General features: G+C 49.5%; 1 protein-coding gene across 1 annotated transcript in view; it reads right to left on the reverse strand.

The window, feature by feature from the left end:
• Positions 1-16,570, reverse strand: part of RGS6 (regulator of G protein signaling 6) — a 611,147-nt gene that overhangs the window by 84,469 nt on the left and 510,108 nt on the right. Inside the window, exons 7-11 of the mRNA XM_004698691.2 lie at positions 16,342-16,406; positions 8,465-8,541; positions 5,234-5,315; positions 3,774-3,848; positions 372-470 (exon numbers count right to left, since the gene is read on the reverse strand). Coding sequence (XP_004698748.1) covers positions 372-470; positions 3,774-3,848; positions 5,234-5,315; positions 8,465-8,541; positions 16,342-16,406 — 398 coding nt within the window. The remainder of the gene's footprint in view (positions 1-371; positions 471-3,773; positions 3,849-5,233; positions 5,316-8,464; positions 8,542-16,341; positions 16,407-16,570) is intronic.

The raw sequence follows: 16,570 nt of genomic DNA on the forward strand, positions 1-16,570 counted from the left end.
GATCCCACCCCTGGGGGTTTCTGAGACTGTAACTCTTTACAGGAGTAGAAAGCCTCATCTTTCTCCCACGACTGTCCACGGGACACCCGACTTTGACCCTCATCCACAGTGCAGGGCCAGTCCACTGACTACCAGGTGTGTGTGTGTGTGTGGGGGGGGCTGGTTAAGCATGTTCCTTCCCTGCTTCCATGGACACACAGTGTGCAAAGCTGGGCGCCGCTCTGCTGTCTAGGAACTCACAGCCCATGCTGCCCTCCGATAGGAGCCTTACTTTTCAGGGATTTCTCACTGGCCAAGCCCCCCACCACCCCTCCGCACACACCGCCCACCCTCCCCGGCTCACCCGAGAGGGCAGTAGTTGGTACACTCACCTGTTTCCGGATGTCCTCCTTTGTGGTCTTCCTGATAGGCTGGGTGGGTACATGCACAGGGCTTTGCGACTGGGACTCATCTGTGACGCCATACACGGACTGGAGGAGAAGCCAGAGCAGAGAACGATACATCCTTGGGACGGGAGGGCGCCTCAGGAGCCAGCTAGTTCATTCATGCTTCAACCCCTCCCGGACCCCCCAGACCAGAGGTGCTGGCCTCTGCCTGACTTCTCCAGTGATGGGGGGACTCTGCTTCCTGAGGCGGCTCATCCCTTGCCTGGGTGCCCACTGCTAGAATAGCTTTCCTTTTATTGAGCTGCCAACTGTCTCCTAGCCAGTCCGAGTTGCCCAGGAGTGGTCCATAGACCATCAGCCAAGAATCTGGAGACACTTCTAAAGATGCCGATGGCTCCTGCGCGCCCCCCCCGCCCCCCCCCCCCCCGCCATCTGCATCCATATTTGGGGGAGTGAGCCTTCATCAAATGCCCCAGGTGACCTTGAGGCACCAGAGAGTTCAAGAACTACTACTGAAGGTGATGCCCATCAGATCCTCTCCAGGGGGGTGAGAGACGCTGCCCAACTCGAAGACCACAGTCGGTGTGAAGGGAAGTGCATGCAGAGTGTGGAATTGGTACAGGTTCTGCGGGATCTATTCGCAACAATGACATAAAACAAACTTATTATTATTGAAAAAGATCCCCTTTAGGTTTTCTGTTGGTCCTCAGATAACACGTCCTACTGCTTATCCCACCGAGATGGCGGGGTCTCGATATTGGCTTTTCCAGCTGAATGTTCTCCTGGCCCCCCTTCCTCCCAAAGCTGCGGCTACTTCTCGAGCGTCTTTTGTGAGAGAACCCCACTAAAAGTCCTCTTTGCTTTTGGTTGGGGTGGGGTGGGGAAGGCTGAATCAGGGTGTGCGAAACGTAGGTGGAATCTGTAAAATCGAGAGGTTTCAGATAGGATGGATGGGAGCTTGGTGAGATTCTGGAACAGTAGAATTGTTCTTGTGGTTATTTGCTACCAAGTCCATTCCAGCTCAGGGGACCCCACGTGTCCTGTGTAGGACGGTGCTCGCAAAGCTGTGAGCTTGCCGAAACTGATGGTCAGGTCTGCCTTTTGAGGGACCACTGGGGGTGTCCAAACCTCCAACCTTGTAGCTAGCACTTAATCGCTATTAAAGATGAAGTGAGGACGTTTTAAGACGGATATTATAAAATCCCGCCACTTGCCTGTCAGTTGGTCCTACAGGAACGAGATCAAATGATATACAGAGCACTGAAGAAATCCGCTGTAGAAGAGCTCTTTAAGGGTTGAAAAGCAAGGAGGAGACTTTGAGGACTAAGCCAGGGTATTTCCAACAGCCTCATAGGCCTGTGGAAGTCGGACGCTGCACCAGGAAGGCGGAAGAAGCATGGGTGCATTTGAATGGTGGTGCTGGTGGAGACTGTGGACAGTGCCATGCATTGCCCAAACAGCAAACAAGCCTGTCACGGGAGAAGTGTGGCCAGAGGCTCCCGGGAGGGAGACTTTGTCTCACGTTCTTTGGCCATGCTGTCAGGAGAGACCAGTCCCTGGGGAAGGCTATCATGCTTGGTAAGGTGGAGGGGCAGTGAAATAAGAAAGTCCTTTGAGCTGGATGGGCACAGTGGCTGTCTCCATGGGCTCAAGCATAATAACGATTGTGAGGATGGTGCCGGGGCTCGGCAGCGTTTTGCTCTGTTGTTACGTAGGGTCCCTGTGAGTTGGCACCAACTGGATGCCACCTAACAACAACAACAGCATTGTAAAATGATACAGTATCTACTTACCCCAGTGAAGAGCCCTGCTTGTACACTCAAGAGGTTTATACAGGGGAGGCAGAATTGGAGCGTGAGAGAGTTAAGGTTTATTGTGCCAACCTGGCCCAGAAACACATGTGGGGTTCATTGAAGGGCGGAGGGATAAATGGCTTGGTGAGCCTCGCCTTTCTAGTTCTCGGGTCTCTTGCTCTCTGATGGTTGGACCAGAGTGCCGCTGCCTTAGCTAGTTCTTTGCCTCAGCTGGCAAGGCTCACTTCCTGTGAGACATCCCTGAGAAGAAGCCACATGGACCTACCCTGATGCAGCCCTGGGTGCTGGAGTACCTGTGTGGAGACCCCTGCCAGCGCTGAGATGCTTACACGTTCACTGACTCGGCTTTCCTCCTGTAGTCAGCATCATTGCGTGTGTTTTGTGAGATTGAGGAGGACTTTGTAGATCGGTGTTGGACATATGGGCTAATAATGTTGGACTTAGGGATTGGACAGCACTGGGTTGGGGTGCTTTCTTAATGTACATTTACCCTTTATATAAAACCTTCTCTTATACATAGGAGTTTCTGTGGATTTGTTTCTCTAGTCTACCCAGACTAGCACAGAGAGAAGGTAGAGAGATAGAAGGCAGGGGGATAGAGTGAGAACGCGAGAGGGCCACAGTGGGCCATTACGGGACACAGGGATGTTTTGGGATCCCAGCTGTGTTCCCCACTTTAAGGTCACTGGTGGCATGGAGAGGGTGGTGCACCCATGGGTATACCATGACCACTGCCCTGCCCAGTCAACTGGGACACAAGTGACCCTGGGTCACTCACACTTAGGAAAGATGATGGTTTTGGATGATCTGTCGTTGTCAGCTGCCACTGGGGTCATCTCCCGGCTCAAGGCAACCCATGTGCAACAGGAGCTGACCCTCATGATCTGAAGCGGGCAGTGGCTGATCTTCAGAAGCAGATCCCCAGGCCTTTCTTCCTAGTCTTAGCGTGGCAGCACCAGGGCAGTCTGCTCAGCACCCCAGCAACACACACGCCTCCATTGAGAGGGATGGTGGCTATGTGCTGGGTCTCTCCCCACGAAGGAGGGCATTCTAGTGTGGCGCTCCACTGTCCCCTGATGGCCCAGCCACGTGAAGTCTGTGGGTCCACCCCCTTCTTTGTCCTTTAGTTTCTGCTGCTCCTGACGCCTTCCCAGAGCCAACTGCTATGCAGGGGCTTCAACCAGTTCGTGGGAACATGCCGTTATCCTGCCCGTCCATTTTCCCACAAGCTTTTGGAAGAGCACCCTGGTATTTGTCCTTCAGGCCACAGAACACCCGAAGACACTGATGAGGCCCCCCACTGCCCCTCCTGGGTGCCCCTGTCATCTGTGCCCCCCAGCTCCCACTCACGGCAGCTGTGCCCTTTCCATCCTCCCAGACCGTGAGCTCCAGGAGGGTGCATCACGGGGCCCAGCAGCCAGCAGGGCGCCGGCACCATCATCCACGTTATCTAAAGAAGGAGTGGATGGTCCCAGTGGTGACGTGTGCCAGAACCACACACAGCACCCCAGCGGGTGAGCAGGGGCGTGCTCGTCACCCCAGCAAAGGTTTCGTTCAGCAAACCCAAGCGAACCTTTTTAACCTTCTGTGGGCTCTTCAGGCGCCGGCACTTTCGGATATCCATTTCGGTTGTGTTCACACAACCTGGCTGAGGAAAAAACCAAGCCAAAACAAGCCCATCAGATCAATGGCCAAGCGAAGATCATCCTTCCACGTTGGCCTCAAGAGCCCCAATCAGAGCGAGCCTCTGTCTTTCCCACCACGGGTGAGCCCTGGTTTTCTCTGGGCCACTTACACTTCCTTTTTGCAAGATGCTTCATCTCCAGGGTGTCCTTCTCCACAGGGCTCTCAGACAAACTGGAAAAGCTTGTCTCATCATACAGAATGAGGAGGATACGGGGAGGGCATAATGTACAGTTCTTGGCACACACTTAGTACTCAAGGAGACAAGATCGATGCAGCCGTGGCCAGTTCACCTAGGTAACTGCCGACAAAGACCTTGCTCCCAAGAAAGGGGCTGTTTAGTTGGTGGTTGGACTCGGCTCTTAGCCACCAGGGGTGGTTGAGCCTGTTCCAACTCATGGCGGCCCCACAGATGCCTGAGTAGAGCTCTGTTCCACTGGGGGAGAGAGGATGGTAAGGCTTTCTCCTGAGGCACCACAGGGTGAACTGGAACCAGCAACCTTTTGGTGACTAGAGGGTCAGTTAACCAACTGTACTACCCAAACCAACACCACCCAACTCACTGCCCCAGAGTTGATGCCCGACTCACAGGGACTCTGTAGGACAGAGCAGAACTGTCCCCGCAGGCATGCAAGGACGTAAATATTCACAGGGGCAGAGAGCCTCATCTGTCTCCAAAAGAGCAGCTGGTGGGTTCGAACTAAGAGCCATGTGGTTAGAAGCCCAACTTGTAGCCCACTATACCCCCAGGGCTGCCTATTATACCACCTACTCCGTTTTTAGGAAAGCTGAAGTCGTTGATTTATTTTCAGTTCCATCTTAGCCAGGAAAACATTACGCTTCGTTTTCCTAACCTAAACTTAGGAATTGTTTGAAAGAGATTAATTTAAACTACAGCATCTAAGGCAGTGGATGTAAAAAGAGGAGTTGATATCAAGGGCTCCAGTAGAAAGAACATGTTTTGAAAATGATGATGACAACATATGGACAAGTGTGCGTGATGGATTGTTGTAAGATCTGTAAGAGCACACACGCTCATGAAATGATTAATAATTAAAAAAAAGTGTTTATTTGGGGAATGGGAATTCCTGGGGCCTGAAGGCTGCTGCTGGAATTCCCATGAATGCTCCTCATTTCCAACCCTGTGTTGTCACGGATGGATTGTTCTAAAAGGTGGAAGGTCACATGTCCCAGGGAAACCCCCTGGGGGGGATGGGCCTACAGCACAGCCAAGGGGGCTCCACAGGAAAGGGCAGCACATTCCCCGAGGAAGGAGACATCCCGTGGGAAAGAGCGTTTCCTGAAAGAGGAGGAAACAGGCAATCTAGAGCCCAGGCAGGGCTTTCTCACCACAGGCCGATGGACATCCCAAAAGGCTCGCTCCTGACTGTCCAGGATCTTCCTCTCTGTCTTGTCCTTCTTCCGATCAATCCTGAACGAGGAAGGAAAGGAAGCCGGTGGCTCTTGCATTGTGTATTTCCACTGGGCCGTACCCCAACCTGCTCCCCTCCCACCCCCCTTCTTCCCCACCACCCATTTTAGGAGCTCAGTGGACCCAGGGCCAACAGGACCCTGCAGGCCCTGCCTCTGCGCCCAGCTCGTTGCTGCCTGTGTGAGTCGAATTGGTTCCGACTCCCGGCAACCCCGTAGGTCCCAGAGGTGAACAGAACCCAGCGGCTTTCTTCATCACCCTCTTTAAGGAAGCACATGACCAGGCCTTTCATCTGCAGCATGACGGGTGGGTCTGAACCGCCAACCTTTCCATAGTAGCCCAGAGCAAAACCGCGGCAACCACCCAGGGACCTGCTGTCTGGAAAACGCGGGCTGCCGACTTCCTCCAGGAGACTCCTCAGAGCCCCTCTTTGCTTTAGGCTCCATGTACACTTCACCAAATATATGATGGCCGTGTGGGCTTGCAACTATCCGTTTGAGTTAGTTTATGGTGCCAACCTGGCCAATACACACACGTGAGGTTAACTGAATGGCAGAGGGATAAATGGCTCCGTGAGCCTTGCCTTTCAAGTTCTTGGGTCTCTTGCTTTGTGATGGCCGGACCAAGGTGCAATTGTCTTAGCCAGTTCTCTGCTTCAGCTGGCAAGGCTGACTTCCTGCAAGACATCCCTGAGGAGAAGCCACATGGACCTACCCTGATGCAGCCCTGAGTGCTAGAAAAGCCATGTGGAGACCCCTGCCAGCGCTGAGATGCTTACACGTTCACTGACTCGACTTTCCTCCTGCAGTCGGCATCATAGTGTGTGTTTTGTGAGATGGAGGAGGACTTTGTGGATTGGTGTTGGACATATGGGTTAATGATGGATTTGTGGGCTTGGGCAGCACTGGGTTGGGATGTTTTCTTGATGTGCACTTACCCTTTCTATAAGACTCTCTCTTATACGTGAGTTTCCGTGGATTTGTTTCTCAGAAGTACCCAGCCTGACACACCATTTGAATGATTCTGGTTTGGAGTAAGACGAGCCAGGTCATCCGTGGAGACCGGACACGGAGATGACAGGGAGGAACAGAGCCAGGGGGTTGCCCACATCCCCTCTCCGAGGTCAGCAGGAATGGCCACCTAGTGCTCACTGTAACTGTGTGTCCAGAAAAGAACTGAAGCCACCCGCTTTCTCAAAAGCAGGGTGATGGCCCTGGTGTGTGACCCGATCCAGGCTGGGGGAGGGGGCACACGTTGCCAGAGAGATCTTGCTGGAGACAGGGTCTTGATCAGCCGCAGGGGCAAGAGGCTTTCAAGACGTGCGTTACTCCATGTGGTCTCTCTAAGTGTCACTTGGATTCATTGCCACGTGACTTCTTGGGAGCGCTTTAGGGTACTGAGCTGAAATAAGCGCATCTTCACCTTGTGACTTTTGTGGGTGCAACAATTAACATGTACTTCGATGGTTCCACAAGTATAATGTAATCACAGAGTTCACCCAAAAAGTTAATGGAGAAAGGCAGCCATGAACAAAGCCACAACTCCCCCTCTTTTGGTAACCTGCTGCTGTTTGACCTGTAAAGTCTGAACAGATACTCTTCTTCCCAGTGACTTCTGGGTACACAGGCACCATTGAGCCTCAAGTACACGCCAGGCTTCTCCTGTCCCAACTCAGCACTCAGTCCCTGGTGCCCACCTCCCTCAGGGGGCTGCTGGGAACACCCAGCTAGTCAGCAGGTGGTTGGCATCGTGGGCAGGGGAAAGACTCAACCTCAATGGGTCTCACAGCCCTCAAGCCGATGCCAACTCAGAGCAACCCTATAGGACAGGATAGAACTGCCCCTGTGGGTTTCTGAGATGGCAACTCTTTAGGGGTGTAGAACGCTTCATCTTTCTCCCTTGGAGCGGCTGGTGGTTTCAAACTGCTGACCTTGAAGTTAGCAGCCTGGTGCGTAAATCAATAGGCTACCAGAGTTCCTGACAGGCGACAGACAGAGGCATGCAAAGAGATGTGACAGTGATTGGCAGCGTGCAGGCCACTGGAGCAAATGGCCCTGTGGGTCATTTTCACCTGGGTTCCTCATCTACAACTCCGGGACCAAACTCTTGTACTGGGCTGCACTACCTCCCACTGAGGATCAGCCAGGGCTGGGAGCAGGAGTCTGTGCACATGCAAGTGGTATCCCAGGGAACAGGGACTTGCATGCTCTCAGCTCCCACTGCCTGACTAACTCATCCTGCCGGCCGAGGGAGATTGCCCAAGGAGTCCCATTTCCAGATGGAAAAGCAGCTGGCGGGCACCCACACCGCTGGGGTGAGGGAGGCCTTTATTCCCTATGCCCCAGTCTGCCTGTGTGTCTTTCCTCAGAGTTCACGCCTTCAAGCAGAAGGAGCTTCTCCTAAACTCCCCCGGGAGGAAAAAGACAATATGGGAAGAAGGAAAAGTGACCTTATTGGTAGATCTTCAAGACTAAATGGAGGCTGCCCTGGGTTAGTCTTTTCCGGGCCCCTGTCTGGACCAGCCTGCCCTTGGGCCAGCTGCTCTCGTCACACAGTGATCTCTTAGCCCTGATTGCTGGGGGATAAGAGGGGTGGAGACTGTAGACACCCAGCTTTGCTCACGATGGACAAGTTCAATTCAAGGGGAAGAGCCGTGGCCCAAATCAGAAGTCATGGCCGATGGCATCATGATCTGATATTTATGAATTCATCTGCCAGGCTTCCAAATCTTTTTTTGGACTGGTTCCAGACCCCTGCCCTGGGGAGAAAAGGGCGATGGGATGACCTCCTTAAAATTCCAACATGGTCACCTATGAAGAATGAGCCCCGACTACCAGGAAGGTCTTTCAGCCTCTGTGTGCAGGATAGCTGAAACTCTTTATGGAAACAGTGCAGCGTGACCCGGACTCTGGCGTCCGAGAGGATCCCCCGCTGCCCGTCCAAGTCCACTCTGGTGAAATGTTGAGGGGCAAGAGTTACAAAGATAAAACATCCATCCTGGTCTTTATTTCCTCTCTGTAGTTCTTAGGAGTGATAAACGGCAGGCGGAGTGGGGAAGGACCACCTCCCTTGGGCAACCTCACTCAGCCCACCATCTCCAAATCCCACGCTTATTTGTTCCCCTCCCCGTCTCTGCCAAGTTCACCTACTTCACTTGTGCTTCGGCTTGCATAAAGATGAATTCCCATTTCCTTGCAAAGGCCCGCTGGAGTCTGGCTAAGTTTTCCTAATGAGAAACGAGAATCAAGAAGAAGGCATTAATCATAGTTAAGTTAGCACGCCGATGCCGACGCCTATTACAAGGCAGTCATCTATTTTTGTTACACCCAACAACACAGAAGTGGCCCACTCTGAATCCACAGGATGCCAACCCGCTTTAGCTCGCCCCCTATCCGGCTGTACAGAGGTGAACTGTGAAAATCGAAGCACACACTGATCAGACCGCCAGTCTCTAGCACGCTCACCCTATTCCTTTCTTCGGGTCTAGTTTACAAAACCACAGCTCCCACAGCACTGTTGGTAAAGACCCCTGAAAAACAAGGGGTTAGCTTGTGATGATTTGATGCAGGTTTTTTGGGGAAGGGACTCTTGTCTCTGTGGGCAACTCAGAAAGCAAAACCAGCCAGGAAGGGATTTCTCAGGACTCAGCTCCCCGGAACCTTGGAGGCTCTCAAGAAGAAGAAGCTACAAGACCTGTCTTTAGCACCTTCTGAAAGTCTGGATTCGTAAACGGACAAATGGGACAGTCAGTGTTGGCGGTGTGTATGGAAGGAAGCCCCTACCCTGGAGAGAAGCTATCCAGGGTTGGCTTTGGAGGAGAAAAGAGACGTATTTTCCCCTAGTCTGTAGATGTAGCTTGGGGAGCAGAAGGAGAGTGGCGGAGGGTGGGGTGAGGGGTACTTTGACAGGTTCCCTAATGACCCACCGAATTCTGATGGAATGCAAAGCCAGAGCCCACCGCCGGCCTGCCGTGTCTTTTCTCAGAGCTCATGCAGCACCTAACTGATCGCCCCCAGTAGTGAATTATTCATATAAAAGGAGCACCAGACATGGACTCACAATTAGTTCAAGGCTCGGATGGACAAGGACCTCTGAAAAAGGGTCCCTTTGAATCCTTCCCTCCTCCTAGAAGCAGAACTGTCCATGCCCAAGTCCACTGCGGAGTAGCTATATACATAATGATACAGTCATGCCATGGTTAACATGGTAATGTAGGTGATGATGATGATGATGGACATGGAAAGATGCCTATAGTATCATGGCTGCTCGGGGCCATCAAGCTGGCTCTAACTGATGGGAGTGCTACCTGCAACAGAAGGGACCACGGGCCCTGGGCCGCTCTCATCGGCCTTGCTGCGCTTGACCATGTCTCCAGCCTCGGGGTCAGTCTGTTCAGTCATGGCACTTCACCTTGTATCGCAGCTCCTCTTTTACCAAGCGCGGTATCCTTCTCCGGGATTCGTTCCTCCTGATTACGCATTCAAAGCCCACGAGACAAAGTCTCACCATCTCCGTAGCTAAGGAACAGTCTGGCCATCCGCTCCTTCCGAGAGATTTGATCATTCTCCTGGCAGCCTATGGCAGAGTCAGCGGTCTATGCCAGCACCATATGTCAAAGATATCAATTCCTCTTTGGTCTTCCCTAGGCATCGGACAGCTTTCAAATGCTTATGCGGCAATTAAAAATACCATGGCTTGGATCAGGCCTTAAAGTGACAACTTTGCTTTTAACATTTTAAAGAGATGGTGGGCAACAGGTTCGCTGAAATGCAATACATTGTTTGATTTCTTTGTTTCTTCACTGTTTGATTTCTTGACTGCTTTTTCCATCGGCGCTGAATGGGGAGCCAACTACAATGAAATCCCTGACAACTTCATTCTTTTTCCCCATGGATCACGATGCCTTCGGGCCTCTGACTTGGAAAAGCAGCAGCGTACGCGTAACATGTATGATCCGATTCCCTCTCTTTGGAAAGAACAAACATGTATGTGCAGAAGCAAGCATAAGGATTCCCTCATGGGAGGGAGGGAGGGGAGCTGTGGACTATTTGCTTTCCTTTCTTTGTGGTTTGAATTTTTTGTTTTTTATAAAGAGAAAAATTAAGAACAAATTTTTAATGAAGTAAATTCTTGCATTTCGAGAACATGCTCTGTAGTTTCTAAGCATGCACTGCAGAATTTTAGCATGCTCTGTCGAAATCTTAATGCTATCCTCTTCATCAATTTCAGAACACAGCATTATTTGGCTAGAGGACTGAGAGACTAAATAAACCCGCCAGGGGTTGGGACGGTCCTGTTTGAGTAGGGCCTACTCTAAAACAGGAAACACAGGGGGAAGCCTAGGATAGAGGGGCCTCAGGCTTTTGCAATCTATCTTTCCTGGTGGCAATGAAAGGGAAATGAGGTAGTCACTTTCGGTATCAGGTGCAAAAGGAGTATCAAAGTTTTTAAAGAACAGGTGCTTTGGGGGCATAAGGACATATGGGGCAAGGATGCTTAGAATCACAGAACCACCCTTACAGGGTTGGCTTGGGAAGATCATGGTATTCTCCAGTGTGTGTGTAAGGACTCTCATAGGTAAACATGGATTATTAGCTGGGTACTGGGGGTCTGGATGAATTCTGCACCCTCCTCCGGGGTGTCCCCTAGTCACCAGGTGCCTCAGTGATGCCTGTGGGATCAGGAAGGTGAGGAAGGTGAGGGCCCACACCTGCTTCCTGCTCTCAGGTGTAAAGAGCCAGTTGGATTGGTAGGTTTGGGCACAGGGACCCAAGTGTGGCACAGGTCTGGTAAAGTGAGGGCTTATGCTTGTTTTGGAAAGCCACGGAGCACAAACTCGAGGGCTATTTGGGAGGTGGGTGGATCTGAAGGCGCTGTTCATGCTAGCGCATCCACGGATCACTTTGGGGACTGACCCCAGCCATGGTCTTTTCATTGTCTCATATGTCTAAGACAGCTGGATAATGACAATGCATTGATGCATTTGTTCTGTGCGGGTGGCTAAGCATACCAATTACGGACTGTCCAAGGAAGGAACACATCCCGGTTAGAGGAAGGCCAACCAGCATGCTCCTCAGAAGGGCGGATGGTGAGACTTTCTTTTGGATAAGTCAACAAGAAAGGCCTATTGTTTGAAAGGACAACATTTGGGGAAATAAGAGGCGCATGAAATGAGAGAACTCCTTAATGAGATGAATTGATAGCTGCAATAAGTAGACCACAGATCACGAAGACCAGGCAACACTTCATTCTGTTATATGTAAAGTCACGCTGAGTCTGAGCCGACCCATTTAGGCCTAAACTCATTGCTTATGAGTCCATGCCAACTCATAGGAACCCTCTTGGATAGAGACCTGCTCCATAGGGGCCCTGGTGGCATAGTGGTTATGTGTTGGGCTGTGCACTGGGAGGTCAGCTGTTCGAAACCACTGGACTGTCTGAGGGATAATGAGAGGGCTTTCTACTGCAATCAAGAGTTACAGTCTGGGGCAGTTCTACCCTGTCCTGTACGGTCGCTATGGGTCCTAATTGACTGGATTACAATGACTTTGGTTTTTTAAGACCTGCCTGTTAGTTTTCAAAGGCTGTGGTCTTGATGGAAGCCACCTGCCAGACCCATCTCTCAAGGAGCGGCTGATGGGTTCAAACTGCAAGCTTCTCCACTGGCTGCACAGACTGAACCTCTGTGCAGCCAAGGCTCCTTGATGGCAGCGACCCAACAACAAGTCCAAGGAAGGAGCCTCCACTCTCTTGATTGTTGGTTCTCCCCCCGCAGCTGCCAGCCTCTCTGCCATTCCAGTGCCAGCAGCACTGCCCCTGGAGATGTGTGAGGAGCGGGACAAGGAAGCCCTATGTAAATGTAGCCAATTTCCACGATTCCCTGTGACCCAGGGAAATTCAGTCTAAAAGTTTAAAACATCTGAACAAAAATCCCTCTGTGAGTTTGAACGTGCTTTGGTGACTGGAGCTGTTTGATGAGAATGAATACGAGTGTGGGCTTCCAACTTGTGCAAGGCATTGCCTTCGCTGAAGGCAGTGGAAGCAGAGGATAAGAAAGCCGGGAAATGTGGTGACTCACATGACAGAGTTTACCTTCTGGATTAAATCCTCTCCCGACTTTATGGACAGCATTGTGCTCTCCCAAATGTTGCCGAACTCCTAATCCCTGTACCTGTGGCGGCAATCTTGTTTGGCAAGAGGATTTCCTGTACTATGTTAATTAGATCAGGACTGAGAAAAATGGGTTCTAAATCTAATCACTTTTGAGTTATAAACAGAGCAGCATAGATGCAAAGACACACACACACACACACACACACACAAATGGGAGCAAAAGCGATGTGAGAATCATCTACAAGTTAGGGGAGGTCATGGGACCAAGCGACACCCAGGGCCACTGAGAAGGAAAGAGTTGACATAACTGAGACCATGTCATTGATTAGTTGATTCAGACTTTTCACCTCCAGGAGTGTGAGAAATAAATTCCTGTCTTTAAAGCTGGCTACGTGTGGTATTTCTGCTAATAGCTAGCACTAGAGAAGGAAGACATATCGTGGGATTGTAAAGAGACTTTCCTCAGCTTTGTCTCCCCTAAAGGCATGCCAAACATTAGAGGCTGTTTGCCAGCGGGTGGTGGTGGGAGGTCAGATGTTTGAAGACATCCTCCCTAAAGGCAGTCAGTTGCCAGACTGCTGTCTGGTCCCGCCACAGGTAGGGCCTCCTCCCTGCTGTTAAGGACAATGGGCTACTTCTCCCTAAAGGTTTGTGACCAATAGTCTGGTCCCTGTAGGTGGGGTTTACACCCTACTGATAATGGTTTCTATGGAGATCCAGAGAACAGGTCAAACCTGCTAAGTGACATCCAAAGTTAGGCTGCCATCCTGAATCTAGATCCGCCCATCTCGTCACATGTGTGCCCCCAATCTTCCTCTTCCCATTGTGTGTGTATCCATAGATTGTCCCCCTCTCATTGCTGTATAACCTATAGTGCAACCCCTTCCTGTGACGTATGTCTTTACCTGTAATTAGTGGGCATGCACTCCCCCCAAAGGTATATAGGCCTGGGTTAGCAATAAAGAGCTCTCTCTTAGGCTCCCCTATTGGCTCCCCTCTCCTCTCCCATCCTTGCTCCCCTGTTCCCTTTCCCCTGTCCTCCTTCCCCTCCCCCTATCTCCACGTGGACCACTAAGTGAGGCTGAGGTGAGCATGCTACTATGAAATGTGTCTGACTCCATTATTTCAATCTCTCCTCCATCTCTCATGCTCTCTATGACTTTACTATAATCTTTATATATATTAACCGTGAAATTGCACCTATCGAACCCGAGATTAGTTGTGGGGGGGCTTGCCTTTCCCCTACAACATATCAGATTCCTTCTCTGCTGCCCAGGACAGGTGAGTGGGCATAACGATTTTATGTTTTATGCACAAAGTTTTACAATGATCACACAGTCAATTCGACTCTCCGGTGGTAAGGGTATACAGCTCTACGCATTGCAACATGAGTATTGACTTACAGCACCATCTCCACAATTGGGTTATGGTGAAGTCCTTACTCCCTGCAGACTCCTTTATTCCATCTTTTTATAGCCACATCCTCTCCCCACTCTCAATCACTGGTGACCACTGCCCTGTTTTCCATCATGATAAAACCCAAACCAAACTCACTGCCATTGAGTCAATGCTGACTTATAGAAACTCTACAGGGCAGGGTAGAAATGTCCCTGCGGGTTTCTGAGACGTTAACTTGTTTTTAAAACTAAAACAACCTTCAAATGGGTCAAAAATGAGATAAAATGATATTATATCTAACCTGACTATATCTGCCTTTTCAACTTTAAAATGCTCCCTGTCTGATAACAAGGCTAATTAGATCCCTTGACTACCATCAGAGCAGATTCTCTGGAGGCTTAATCGATGTGTGGACCCCGTAAATGAATTCTGGGCTTCCACTGTCATCCATGGCCTTCTACAAAGCCCAAGTGTCACAATTTAAGCTCTAATATCATCCCTGATTTAGATGGTTTTATTTACAACCTTGGAGCATATAGGCTAGGGTGCTTCTTCCATGTGGATTTCGTTGACACCCTGCTTAGATAGCTGATTGTTTGAATACAAGCCTTTAGGACCCAGACACTATTTTCTCTGATAGCCAGGCACCATCTAATTTCTTTGCTACACTTTGCTATAGCACCCATATCTTCAGTGATCTCTTCGTGAAAGTGAGCATCAAGCAGGGCCATTTCACAAGAAGTAATTGTTGTTAAATTGGGGCTAGAATTAAGTGTGAGCCCCAAATCCACTCATATATCATTAGTTTATATATTTCTCTGGTTGACCTTAGAAACATCATTGTCATTTTATGTTAAGGACATTATCGATCATCCTCCTGGGGCATAAGGCAATTGTATTGATAGTGTCATTTATTTAGCCAACAGTGTAGAATGTAAAACACAGTTGAGAAAAGGATGTTGAACAAATATAGGCTAACTATGAACCACAATGCATGAATTGTTGACTTACACAGATCCTAAACTCTTAGGTGACTGGACACGATTTATACTAACAAGGGGGGTTGGTGATAAGGCAAAACTTTAAAAAGTATTCATTGGCAATGGGCAGAACCATGCCTATACAATCAATACATTATAATAAATCAAGGAGGGCATTAAAATAGTAAGTATATGGTAGTATATAATAGTCCTGGCTCAACATTCACTGGGCACCCTTAAAGCAAGAGAGCCGAAGCCAAGTCCCACAGCTTCCAGTTCTACACCCTTAGGATGGAAGTCATGCTTCTTCTCACTCGGAGTGTCAGCCTGAAGTCCACGAGCTACAGGTGAGTTTGAGGTCAAGCCCAGTACACTTAGGGAGCTTTCTCCCACAGAATCTCTGGGGGTTCGCAGTCCAGCCCATAACAACTACACTACCAAGGCTCTTTCCATCATGGTGGTTTTGTCTTTTCAAGAATGCCATATAAATTACACAGTGTTATAACAGAATTGTATAGTGATAAGCTTTGGAGACTGGCTTCTTTCATGTTGTATAATGTCTCTAAGATTTAACCAAGCTGTTGCATGTACTCATGGTTGGTGGCTTTTCACTGCTGGATAGTAATCGATGGCATTAGCTGCACCAGGGCTTAACTAGTCTCTTGTTGAAAGGTATTTGTGCTGTTTCCAGCTTTGGCATATTAAGTTTCTATGGACATTTTTGTATAGATTTCCCCCCCTGCGGTCCCCGGGAACATAAGTTCTGATATCTCTAGAGTAGTGTTTCCCCAAAGTGGGCAATCTCTCCCCTGGTGGGTGGAGTGCTGGAATGATTCAGGAGAGCTGGAAAAGCAGACACCCACATTTATCCTGGATGAGGGACTATAGGACAAAAGGTTCTAATCGCCAGGGGGGGAGGGGAACTTAGTAATTTTTTTTTTTTTTTTGGAAAAAGGGCTGTTGGTCAAATAAGTTTGGGAACCTCTGATCTAGAACATGTAACCAGGAGTCAGGGTTCTGGATTAATGGTAAGCATTTGTTTCTGGTTATGAGAAGCTGCCAAACCATTTTCAGAATTTCCCATTGCCATTTGCTGGCAATGAACTTGGGAAGGAAAAACACATGTGTGTCCCACTGCCTCGTTAGCACTTAGCATTACCAGTATGTTTTATTTCAGCCATTCTAAGAGGCATGTGGAAGATTTCACCGTGGATCTATCCTGTGTTTCCCTAATGGCCAATGGTGTTGAATATCTTTTCATGCTTATTTGCTATCCTCGTGTCCTCTTTGGTGACGCGTTCATTTTAGAATTGAGTGGTTGGTTTTCTTATTCTTGAATTTGAGAACTCTATATAAAAAGATGCTATGTTATTGTGCTGCAAAGAGCTTAGAACGAAGGAAGAGATGCAGCAAAGACATCCCTTCTGTTGTCTTTGGAAAGATTTTGGAGAGTAAAGGAAGAATGTGAGTTTAAACAGAGCTACAGATAGCTACACCCACCTCGAATCTCTAGCCGGGATATCAATCATACTTACTGCTTCATAATCTGCCAGTTCCAGTCTTGCTTTATTTTGCATTGTCCTCTTACAGAGATAGATGGCTGAGGGAAGAAGAGAAATGACAAAGGATACAAAACAGTGGTTTAGCAAAATCATTAATCCACCCATTCATCCATTTACCATTCACTATCCACTATCTACCATCCATCCATCCATCCATCCATCCATCCATCCATCCATCCATCCATCCACTCATCTATCCACT

This window comes from Echinops telfairi, unplaced genomic scaffold, assembly GCF_000313985.2.
Source record: "Echinops telfairi isolate 266 unplaced genomic scaffold, ASM31398v2 ScPeMD7_18;HRSCAF=68, whole genome shotgun sequence".
In the NCBI taxonomy this organism is placed as follows: Eukaryota; Metazoa; Chordata; class Mammalia; order Afrosoricida; family Tenrecidae; genus Echinops; species Echinops telfairi.